This window comes from Eleutherodactylus coqui, chromosome 6, assembly GCF_035609145.1.
Source record: "Eleutherodactylus coqui strain aEleCoq1 chromosome 6, aEleCoq1.hap1, whole genome shotgun sequence".
NCBI lineage: Eukaryota > Metazoa > Chordata > Amphibia > Anura > Eleutherodactylidae > Eleutherodactylus > Eleutherodactylus coqui.
In genome coordinates, this window is record NC_089842.1 from 2,550,927 (window position 1) to 2,563,161 (window position 12,235).

At 46.1% G+C, this 12,235-nt stretch overlaps 1 protein-coding gene across 1 annotated transcript; it reads right to left on the reverse strand.

The window, feature by feature from the left end:
* Window positions 1–5,296: 5,296 nt before the first annotated feature.
* CXCR5 (C-X-C motif chemokine receptor 5) lies at window positions 5,297–6,426 on the reverse strand. Its single transcript, XM_066605998.1, has one exon. The coding sequence runs from the start codon at window positions 6,424–6,426 to the stop codon at window positions 5,380–5,382; it is 1,047 nt and encodes a 348-aa protein (XP_066462095.1). The 3' UTR covers window positions 5,297–5,379.
* Window positions 6,427–12,235: the final 5,809 nt, after the last annotated feature.

Sequence of the window (12,235 nt, forward strand, 5' to 3'; positions counted from 1 at the left end):
TCTATACATAGTTATTAGAGCGCCCCCTTGTTACAGTCCTGGGTATAATAGATGTTGGGAGAGATCTCTGTACTGACCCCTGATATATTGTACCTAGTTATTAGAGCGCCCCCTCGAAACAGTCCTGGGTATAATAGATGATGGGGGAGATCTCTGTACTGAACCCTGATATATCTTTACATAGTTATTAGAGCACCAGATGTTACAGTCCTGGGTATAATACATGATACAGAGATCTCTGTACTGACCCATGACATATTATTCATAGTTATTAGAGCGCCCCCTTGTTACAGTCCTGGGTATAACAGATGATGGCAGAGATCTCGGTACTGACCCCTGATATATTGTACATAGTTATTAGAGCGCCCCCTCAAAACAGTCCTGGGTATAATAGATGATGGGGGAGATCTCTGTACTGAACCCTGATATATCTTTACATAGTTATTAGAGCACCCCCTTATTACAGTCCTGGGTATAATAGATGATGGGGGAGATCTCTGTACTGAACCCTGATATATCTATACATAGTTATTAGAGTGCCCCCTTGTTACAGTCCTGGTATAATAGATGATGGGAGAGATCTCTGTACTGACCCCTGATATATCTATACATAGTTATTAGAGTGCCCCATTGTTACAGTCCTGGTATAATAGATGATGGGAGAGATCTCTGTACTGACCCCTGATATATCTATACATAGTTATTAGAGCACCCTCTTGTTACAGTCCTGGGTATAATAGATGATGGCAGAGATCTCTGTACTGACCCCTGATATATCTATGCATAGTTATTAGAGCACCCTCTTGTTACAGTCCTGGGTATAATAGATGATGGCAGAGATCTCTGTACTGACCCCTGATATATCTATACATAGTTATTAGAGTGCCCACTTGTTACAGTCCTGGGTATAATAGATGATGGGAGAGATCTCTGTACTGACCTCTGATATATCTATACATAGTTATTAGAGCGCCCCCTTGTTACAGTCCTGGGTATAATAGATGATGGAAGAGATCTCTGTACTGACCCCTGATATATCTATACATAGTTATTAGAGTGCCCCCTTGTTACAGTCCTGGGTATAATAGATGATGGAAGAGATCTCTGTACTGACCCCTGATATATCTATACATAGTTATTAGAGTGCCCCCTTGTTACAGTCCTGGGTATAATAGATGATGGGAGAGATCAGAGTATCCAAAACTGTTCACAATATTCCATTCGCCCAGACCAAGTATTCTCATGTTATATACCAACCTTTTATGCAACACAGTTTCAAATGCTTTGGAAAAGTCCAGATACAGATGATCCAGTGACTCCCCAGTCCACTCTAGAACTTATCTCCTTGTAGAAGCTGATCAGGGTGGTGTGACAGGAGCGATCTCTCTTAAACCAGTGCTGATACAGAGTTATACATCTATTTTCCTTGAGGTCCTCCAGGATGACATCTCTTAGAAACCCTTAAAACATTTTACCCACAATAGAAGTCAGACTTACCGGCCTGTAGTTTCTAGGTTCACTTTTTGACCCTATTTAAATATAGGTACCACATTGGCTACACGCCAATCCAGTGGAAAAGACCCCGTCACTATGGAGTCCTTAAATGTAAGAAACATGGGTCTGTCTATCACATTACTGAATTAATGAAGGCCCATTTACACGGAGCGATGATCACTCAAAGATCGCTCACACAACAGTGACAGCTTTGAGCGATCATTTTACATAACTATTAAGTAGCTACTCAGCTACTTTATAGTTTATTAGCGTACAAATGTAGCCTTAGCTGAAAGCAGTTAATAGCCCAAGGGCTCTTATCTGCTTTCATTTCCTTTGTTCTTCAACAGCATACAATGCTATCAGCACTACCCGTGGGGGACTGCTGATAAGGCTGAATGACGATTTTTAGGTTGGCCTGAATTTAACGATCAGCTAGCAGTGCACGATGGCCGTGCATTTAGACGCAATGATGATCGCTCAGACGATTGCTTTTTAGTAATTTGTGAGAGATCATCGCTCCGTGTAAATAGGCCTTTAGAATACCCCAGGGGATGCCATCAGGACCCAGAGATTTGTTTATTTTAATCTTTTTAAGGTACATTGGGGCGAACATTAATTTCCCCAATCCCCTTTTATGAGCCGATCATCTCGCTTTGTCATGTGACAGTCTAATGCTGGCCATATGTGACTGAATATGCTGAGAACAGGTCCCTAACGAGGGGAGGTAATTAAGACGTCTCCCATTGTCAAGGGCGTTTTCCAAATTCATTTCTTTTTACCCCCCACCCCCTCCTGCCCACAATACCCTGAAGCTCCAGTGATGTCCTGTATACACGAGCTTGTAGTTAATTGGCCCGGCCTGTATACAGGATGGCGCTGATGATCTGCCATTTGGGGCCTGACACTGGCTGCAACGGTCATGAGGATAAACAACCACATCGCCTCTGCAGCCAATGGAAAAGCAGACGGTTGTGAGGTCGGCAGCCACTTTCTTTGGACAACCCTTTGAAGTGTTTAAAGTGCTTGTCTGGAACTATTGATAACTTATCCTCAGGATAGGCCACCAGTAGTTGATCCGCAGGGTCCGCCGCTTGGGATCTCTGCCCATCAGCTGATGCCCAGGCCCGCTGCAGGGTAGACGGTGCTGGAAGCAGATAACACTGTAATGCACTGAATGCAATGGGAGCTGTGCCTGTAATACAACCCGGGCCGCTGCACTAGGGACTGCCGCACTGACAGCAGGCCCAAGCGGCGGACCCCCGCCCATCAACTATTAACAATCTAGCCTGAGGATACGTATTAATGTCCTGGAGAACTGCTGGAATATTACAGAAGAAACCACAAACAATAAATACAATGTATCTGCATGGCATTTTATTAAGGCAATATACACAGCGACAGTCTTATTATACAGCCATTCCAGTATTGGGAGCCCCGCGCACTCTGCGTGTCGGCTGCCCGCATGCGGTAACACATGATACAATTCTCTGCTAGAAGCAATGCAGCAGTCTTCCTTATGATATCAGACGCGCACAGAGGCGCGGAGGGGTCCGTGGAGCAGTGGAGCTACCCCAGTTGTATACGGAGGGGTGGAATCGGGACTATGTCCTCCTTTTGAAGGGTGGTAAGCTGAGGATAAAATCCAGAGACACAGTGAAGGGGCTCTAATATAGAAGGTGCTGCTCTCCCCAAGTAACATTACAAGCAGCATGTAAACGCGTTTCGAGGTTTGGCGAAGCTCTTCCTCAGTACTTGCTGGGGATAGACGTCTGATTGCTGATCAGCAAGTACTTAGGAAGAGGTTCGCCAAACCTCGAAACGCGTTTACATGCTGGTTTTAATTAATTAATAGAGAATCTTGGCAACGAACAATTTATTGTAATTAGGTCATACCTGAAGGGCGCGCAACACACACAATATAGTTTGTTTGTTTTTTCCGTCCTGTCTACAAAGACTTCTATAGGTGCAGGATAAGCCTACAGTTTTCTATAGATGCATCCTCCTCTCACCATGCAGGTAGCTGACTACCAAATGGAGGAGCCAATAACACCTGTGAGGGACACCGATGAGACGGCCGCTCACACTGCCTCCTGATAATGAGGGGGGTGGGTGCTTGGTGTACACTCCCACACATAGTGGATACAAGGTGCCAGACCATTCTGATATATGTAGTTCACCATGCAGACCAGCAACCTATTAATGACGCCATGGTGAATTATATATATCAGAATGGTCTGGCAGGATGGATCCACAGTTTCCTATAGGCGCAGGATGGGCCCACAGATTTCTATAGGTGCAGGATGGACCCACAGTTTTCTATAGGTGCAGGATGGGCACATAGATTTCTATAGGTGCAGGATGGACCCACAGATTTCTATAGGTGCAGGATGGGCCCATAGATTTCTATAGGTGCAGGATGGACCCACAGTTTTCTATAGGTGTAGGGTGGACCCACAGTTTTCTATAGGTGTAGGGTGGGCCCATAGATTTCTATAGGTACATGATGGACCCACCAATTTCTATAGGGGCAGGATGGACCCACAGTTTTCTATAGGTGCAGGGTGGGCCTACAGATTTCTTGAGGTGCAGGATGGACCCACAGTTTTCTATGGGTGAAGGGTGGGTCCACAGATTTCTATAGGTGCAGGATGGACACACAGATTTCTATAGGTCTCTTATTACGGCTCTGTAAAACTCCTAGCTTGCACACAGTAGGAACACAAAGAAGCACAGGAGCTCTTAGATTGAACAATTCTATTATAATCATTTAAACTGAAATGTAACCAAATCTGTAAAATGTAACAAAATGACGGAAATAAAAGAGAAATGAACTGTAGATGCTGCCTGCAGATGACAGTAAGTGTTCCTGGCGGTCGTTCTGTACAGCAGTCGTCTGGACTCCTATGGAGCTCACAGAATACTTTGCATTTCTTTACTGTATTATGAGAGATGGAGGAATGCCTCTGTAGCGCCACCTGTTGGTAGGCAGCTTCTTTATGTCAATGTGGGTATAAGGACGCTACCTTCCAGCATGTGGCGCTGTAGAGGCATTTTTCCTTCTCCAATTTGCATATCTCCTTTCCCAGAGGACCACTGCATGGCTTAGAGGTCTCCTGGCGCCAACGTAGGCTCTCCACAAAGAGAAACAGCCCTTCTCATGACTCACTATGTTAAAGGGATCCTGTCACCAGTTTATTTGGGCTGTACACCCCAGCATGGTGCTGTCCTGCTTGTTAACTGCTCTAGTTACATGCTTTTGCCCATCTGGAGTCAGTTTTAGCATATAAGCCTCATTGATGGTAAAATGTTCACTATGTAAGTTGTCTGTCTGGAGTCATCTGGGCGGTGCTTACTGAGCTACTGCTGCATCCATGCCAGGCTCTGGATGATGGCACCCGTCTCATGGTCTTGGCACTAGGGAAAAGCAGCAATGCAGGACAGCAAAGTCTGGTGCAAAAAATAATACTATGACATCCAGAGATGTATCTTTATTCCTCAAATATCATAAAAAGTAGCGAAGTTTCGGCTACTACTGTAGCCTTAGTCAAGCTCAGTGCCATGGTCTTGGCACCAGTCATGCCTTGTCCACCTACCTCTCCCCATCAGGGGAGGTGACAGTCATCCTGGGAGGGGTGGGCGCCTGGATACAGCACTGACGTGGGAAGCTACTGGCATCCTCCAGAGGACTCCCTATGGGTGATTTACATACTCCGCTCTGCCATCAAAGTAGGTTTTTGTGCTGAGTGACTCCAGAGATTTGGGCACAAACATGTCGCTAAAGCATTTAGCAAGTGGGGCAGCATCATGGTGGGGGGGTTAAAGGCCAACAGACGGCTGACGGGATCTCCTTAAGTGATCACAGTAGGAGGAAGGTGAAACCGTCTAGATGGTGGAGATGACAGTCCGACTTTCCGACTCCGTGGTGCTGCTCCTCCTACTGACCGTCGAGACTCGGGCAAACACGCTTGATTTGAAGCAGCCCATATGTTTTAAAACCTTCAAAGCATCTTTCCTGAACTTCGCCCCTACAAATGCGTAAAGCAAGGGGTTCAAGCAGCAGTGCACATACCCGAACAATTCTGTGACTGGTATCGCTATGGGCAGATTGTTCTTAACGGCACAACTGCCTATCAATTGGTATTGATCCAAAGTATCTAGAAACACTACCACGTTGAATGGAGTCCAGCACAGGAAGAAGACGCCGGTGATCACTATAGCAACTCTGACGGCTTTCTTCTTCTCTCGTCTTGGGGAGCGACATAAGGTGGTTATTATGTGGGAGTAGCATACGGTCATGATGATCAAGGGGAGTAAAAACCCCACGATGTGATTCACAAATCTTCCGGTCTGCCACCATGGATTGCTGCGGAAATGGGTTTGGCTGTAGGTGCAGGCCGTGTGGTTTCCCATCTGGTAGGTCTTCAAGACAAACATGTTTGGCACTGAAAGCAAAAAGCTAATAATCCACACGATGAAGCAGGAGTAATGCACCGTATCGATGCTTCGCTTCCGGAAGGTGTGAATAGCATAGATGATCGATAGATAGCGATCGATACTGATGCACCCCAGGAGGAGGCTGCTGCAGTAGAAATTTAAGCGGCTGATTGCTGCCACAACCTTACAAAGAGCATCTCCAAATTTCCACCCAACCACCGCCTCTGTGATAGCAAAAGGGAAAGTAATGAGCATCAGCAGATCCGCAAGTGCCAAGTGCAAGAGGAAATTGTCCGTACTGGACCGAGAGCGATGATTCCTCAGTAGTATGAAGAGGACGAGGCTGTTTCCCACCACTCCAACTGCGAACACCAGGCTGTAGAGGATCGGGATGACAACACGGGAGACTTTCTTATGCATCTCTTGTTCTTCTACATTATCAGCCCACGGATCCTCGCAGGTGTAGTCCGCGTAGCTTGGGCTCAGAATTGTCATATTATCAGAATAATTCTCGAATCCCTCCCAAACACAGAAAAAGAGAAATATTACTACAAGTTCAGTACAAAATCAGTACAAAATCAGTACAAGATCAGTGCAAGATCAGTGCAAGATCAGAGCAAGATCAGAGCAAGATCAGTACAAGATAAGTGCAAGAACAGTACAAGATCAGAGCAAGATCAGAGCAAGATCAGAGCAAGATCAGTACAAGATCAGTACAAGATTAGCGCAAGATCAGTACAAGATCAGTGCAAGATCAGAGCAAGATCAGTACAAAATCAGTGCAAGATCAGTACAAGATCAGAGCAAGATCAGTACAAAATCAGTGCAAGATCAGTACAAGATCAGCGCAGGATCAGTGCAAGATCAGTACAAGATCAGTACAAGATCAGCGCAGGATCAGTGCAAGATCAGTACAAGATCAGTACAAGATCAGTGCAAGATCAGTACAAAATCAGTGCAAGATCAGTACAAGATCAGTACAAGATCAGCGCAGGATCAGTGCAAGATCAGTACAAGATCAGTACAAGATCAGTGCAAGATCAGAGCAAGATCAGTACAAAATCAGTACAAGATCAGTACAAGATCAGTGCAAGATCAGTGCAAGATCAGTGCAAGATCAGAGCAAGATCAGTACAAGATAAGTGCAAGAACAGTACAAGATCAGAGCAAGATCAGAGCAAGAGCAGTGCAAGATCAGTACAAGATCAGTACAAGATTAGCGCAAGATCAGTACAAGATCAGTGCAAGATCAGAGCAAGATCAGTACAAAATCAGTGCAAGATCAGTACCAGATCAGAGCAAGATCAGTACAAAATCAGTGCAAGATCAGTACAAGATCAGAGCAAGATCAGTACAAAATCAGTGCAAGATCAGTACAAGATCAGCGCAGGATCAGTGCAAGATCAGTACAAGATCAGTACAAGATCAGCGCAGGATCAGTGCAAGATCAGTACAAGATCAGTACAAGATCAGTGCAAGATCAGAGCAAGATCAGTACAAAATCAGTGCAAGATCAGTACAAGATTAGCGCAGGATCAGTACAAGATCAGTGCAAGATCAGTGCAAGATCAGTGCAGGATCAGCACAGGATCAGTGCAAGATCAGCGCAAGATCAGTGCAAGATTAGTACGAAATCAGTGCAAGATCAGTGCAAGAACAGAGCAAGAACAGCGCAAGATCAGTGCAAGAGCAGAGCAAGAACAGCGCAAGATCAGCGCAAGATCAGTACAAGATCAGTGCAAGAGAGCAGGACAACAGTAGGAAATCACACACTACATCGTGGACAGATGGAAGGAAGGATGACTACTGCATCAGACTACACAGAGTTTGTTTGTAGTCTGTAACCATGGAGTCACATAGATCTATATGAGAGCTGTAGACACAAAGCAGTAAGATGTTTTAACCCTTTCAGGATCAGGTTTGTGCTTTAATGACCGGGCCAAATCCTGGAAGTCTGCCATGTGTGACTATAACAGAGGACAGCCCTGTAAAGGTGTCATCCTGACAGCGTTCCTTCCTCACATGTCGTACTTTATTTAGGGGGTAGAATTAGACAACGTGATTTATGTATATTTATTAAAACTGACAAAATTGAGAAACATTTTTAAAATTTTTGTTTTCAACTTCTGTGTGATCGGCACTTTATTTGGAAGCACATTTGAAAAATATCTCACATTTCTGAGCAATTTAGGGGACTTACTGAGGTCTTGTTGTATCTCCTGTATGATGTTCTGTATTACCCAGTTCTGATGATCAATGGATGTAATAACTAGTTTATGGAATGCATTAATGGAAGGGTCCGTTTACATGTAGCGCGATTGGTTTCCACAGCTGAAAATACACATCAAGTTCCACTTTCCCCGCCGCTGCGGGTTTTGATGCGTATTTTGACATTTATCCGCAATACATATCCCACCTATATGTGAGATCAGATCTGTGGCAGAATCTGCACTGACATCCGCTGGTGTGAACACATCCCTATAGATGTGAGATCAGATCTGTGGCAGAATCTGCACTGACATCCGCTGGTGTGAACACATCCCTATAGATGTGAGATCAGATCTGTGGCAGAATCTGCACTGACATCCGCTGGTGTGAACACATCCCTATAGATGTGAGATCAGATCTGTGGCAGAATCTGCACTGACATCCGCTGGTGTGAACACATCCCTATAGATGTGAGATCAGATCTGTGGCAGAATCTGCACTGACATCCGCTGGTGTGAACACATCCCTATAGATGTGAGATCAGATCTGTGGCAGAATCTGCACTGACATCCGCTGGTGTGAACACATCCCTATAGATGTGAGATCAGATCTGTGGCAGAATCTGCACTGACATCCGCTGGTGTGAACACATCCCTATAGATGTGAGATCAGATCTGTGGCAGAATCTGCACTGACATCCGCTGGTGTGAACACATCCCTATAGATGTGAGATCAGATCTGTGGCAGAATCTGCACTGACATCCGCTGGTGTGAACACATCCCTATAGATGTGAGATCAGATCTGTGGCAGAATCTGCACTGACATCCGCTGGTGTGAACACATCCCTATAGATGTGAGATCAGATCTGTGGCAGAATCTGCACTGACATCCGCTGGTGTGAACACATCCCTATAGATGTGAGATCAGATCTGTGGCAGAATCTGCAGACATCCGCTGGTGTGAACACATCCCTATAGATGCGAGATCAGATCTGTGGCAGAATCTGCAGACATCCGCTGGTGTGAACACATCCCTATAGATGCGAGATCAGATCTATGGCAGAATCTGCAGACATCCGCTGGTGTGAACACATCCCTATAGATGCGAGATCAGATCTGTGGCAGAATCTGCAGACATCCGCTGGTGTGAACACATCCCTATAGATGTGAGATCAGATCTGTGGCAGAATCTGCACTGACATCCGCTGGTGTGAACACATCCCTATAGATGTGAGATCAGATCTGTGGCAGAATCTGCACTGACATCCGCTGGTGTGAACACATCCCTATAGATGTGAGATCAGATCTGTGGCAGAATCTGCACTGACATCCGCTGGTGTGAACACATCCCTATAGATGTGAGATCAGATCTGTGGCAGAATCTGCACTGACATCCGCTGGTGTGAACACATCCCTATAGATGTGAGATCAGATCTGTGGCAGAATCTGCACTGACATCCGCTGGTGTGAACACATCCCTATAGATGTGAGATCAGATCTGTGGCAGAATCTGCACTGACATCCGCTGGTGTGAACACATCCCTATAGATGTGAGATCAGATCTGTGGCAGAATCTGCACTGACATCCGCTGGTGTGAACACATCCCTATAGATGTGAGATCAGATCTGTGGCAGAATCTGCACTGACATCCGCTGGTGTGAACACATCCCTATAGATGCGAGATCAGATCTGTGGCAGAATCTGCAGACATCCGCTGGTGTGAACACATCCCTATAGATGTGAGATCAGATCTGTGGCAGAATCTGCAGACATCCGCTGGTGTGAACACATCCCTATAGATGTGAGATCAGATCTGTGGCAGAATCTGCACTGACATCCGCTGGTGTGAACGCATCCCTATAGATGTGAGATCAGATCTGTGGCGGAATCTGCACTGACATCCGCTGGTGTGAACACATCCCTATAGATGTGAGATCAGATCTGTGGCGGAATCTGCACTGACATCCGCTGGTGTGAACGCATCCCTATAGATGTGAGATCAGATCTGTGGCAGAATCTGCAGACATCCGCTGGTGTGAACACATCCCTATAGATGTGAGATCAGATCTGTGGCAGAATCTGCACTGACATCCGCTGGTGTGAACACATCCCTATAGATGTGAGATCAGATCTGTGGCGGAATCTGCACTGACATCCGCTGGTGTGAACACATCCCTATAGATGTGAGATCAGATCTGTGGCAGAATCTGCACTGACATCCGCTGGTGTGAACACATCCCTATAGATGTGAGATCAGATCTGTGGCAGAATCTGCAGACATCCGCTGGTGTGAACACATCCCTATAGATGCGAGATCAGATCTGTGGCAGAATCTGCAGACATCCGCTGGTGTGAACACATCCCTATAGATGCGAGATCAGATCTGTGGCAGAATCTGCAGACATCCGCTGGTGTGAACACATCCCTATAGATGTGAGATCAGATCTGTGGCAGAATCTGCACTGACATCCGCTGGTGTGAACACATCCCTATAGATGTGAGATCAGATCTGTGGCAGAATCTGCACTGACATCCGCTGGTGTGAACATATCCCTATAGATGTGAGATCAGATCTGTGGCAGAATCTGCACTGACATCCACTGGTGTGAACACATCCCTATAGATGTGAGATCAGATCTGTGGCAGAATCTGCAGACATCCGCTGGTGTGAACACATCCCTATAGATGTGAGATCAGATCTGTGGCAGAATCTGCACTGACATCCGCTGGTGTGAACACATCCCTATAGATGTGAGATCAGATCTGTGGCAGAATCTGCACTGACATCCGCTGGTGTGAACACATCCCTATAGATGTGAGATCAGATCTGTGGCAGAATCTGCACTGACATCCGCTGGTGTGAACACATCCCTATAGATGTGAGATCAGATCTGTGGCAGAATCTGCACTGACATCCGCTGGTGTGAACACATCCCTATAGATGCGAGATCAGATCTGTGGCAGAATCTGCAGACATCCGCTGGTGTGAACACATCCCTATAGATGTGAGATCAGATCTGTGGCAGAATCTGCACTGACATCCGCTGGTGTGAACACATCCCTATAGATGTGAGATCAGATCTGTGGCAGAATCTGCACTGACATCTGCTGGTGTGAACATATCCCTATAGATGTGAGATCAGATCTGTGGCAGAATCTGCACTGACATCCACTGGTGTGAACACATCCCTATAGATGTGAGATCAGATCTGTGGCAGAATCTGCACTGACATCCGCTGGTGTGAACACATCCCTATAGATGTGAGATCAGATCTGTGGCAGAATCTGCACTGACATCCGCTGGTGTGAACACATCCCTATAGATGCGAGATCAGATCTGTGGCAGAATCTGCAGACATCCGCTGGTGTGAACACATCCCTATAGATGTGAGATCAGATCTGTGGCAGAATCTGCAGACATCCGCTGGTGTGAACACATCCCTATAGATGTGAGATCAGATCTGTGGCAGAATCTGCACTGACATCCGCTGGTGTGAACACATCCCTATAGATGTGAGATCAGATCTGTGGCAGAATCTGCACTGACATCCGCTGGTGTGAACACATCCCTATAGATGTGAGATCAGATCTGTGGCAGAATCTGCACTGACATCCGCTGGTGTGAACACATCCCTATAGATGTGAGAGCAGATCTGTGGCAGAATCTGCACTGACATCCGCTGGTGTGAACACATCCCTATAGATGTGAGATCAGATCTGTGGCAGAATCTGCACTGACATCCGCTGGTGTGAACACATCCCTATAGATGTGAGATCAGATCTGTGGCAGAATCTGCACTGACATCCGCTGGTGTGAACACATCCCTATAGATGTGAGATCAGATCTGTGGCAGAATCTGCACTGACATCCGCTGGTGTGAACACATCCCTATAGATGTGAGAGCAGATCTGTGGCAGAATCTGCAGACATCCGCTGGTGTGAACACATCCCTATAGATGTGAGATCAGATCTGTGGCAGAATCTGCAGACATCCGCTGGTGTGAACACATCCCTATAGATGTGAGCTCAGATCTGTGGCAGAATCTGCACTGACATCCGCTGGTGTGAACACATCCCTATAGATGCGAGATCAG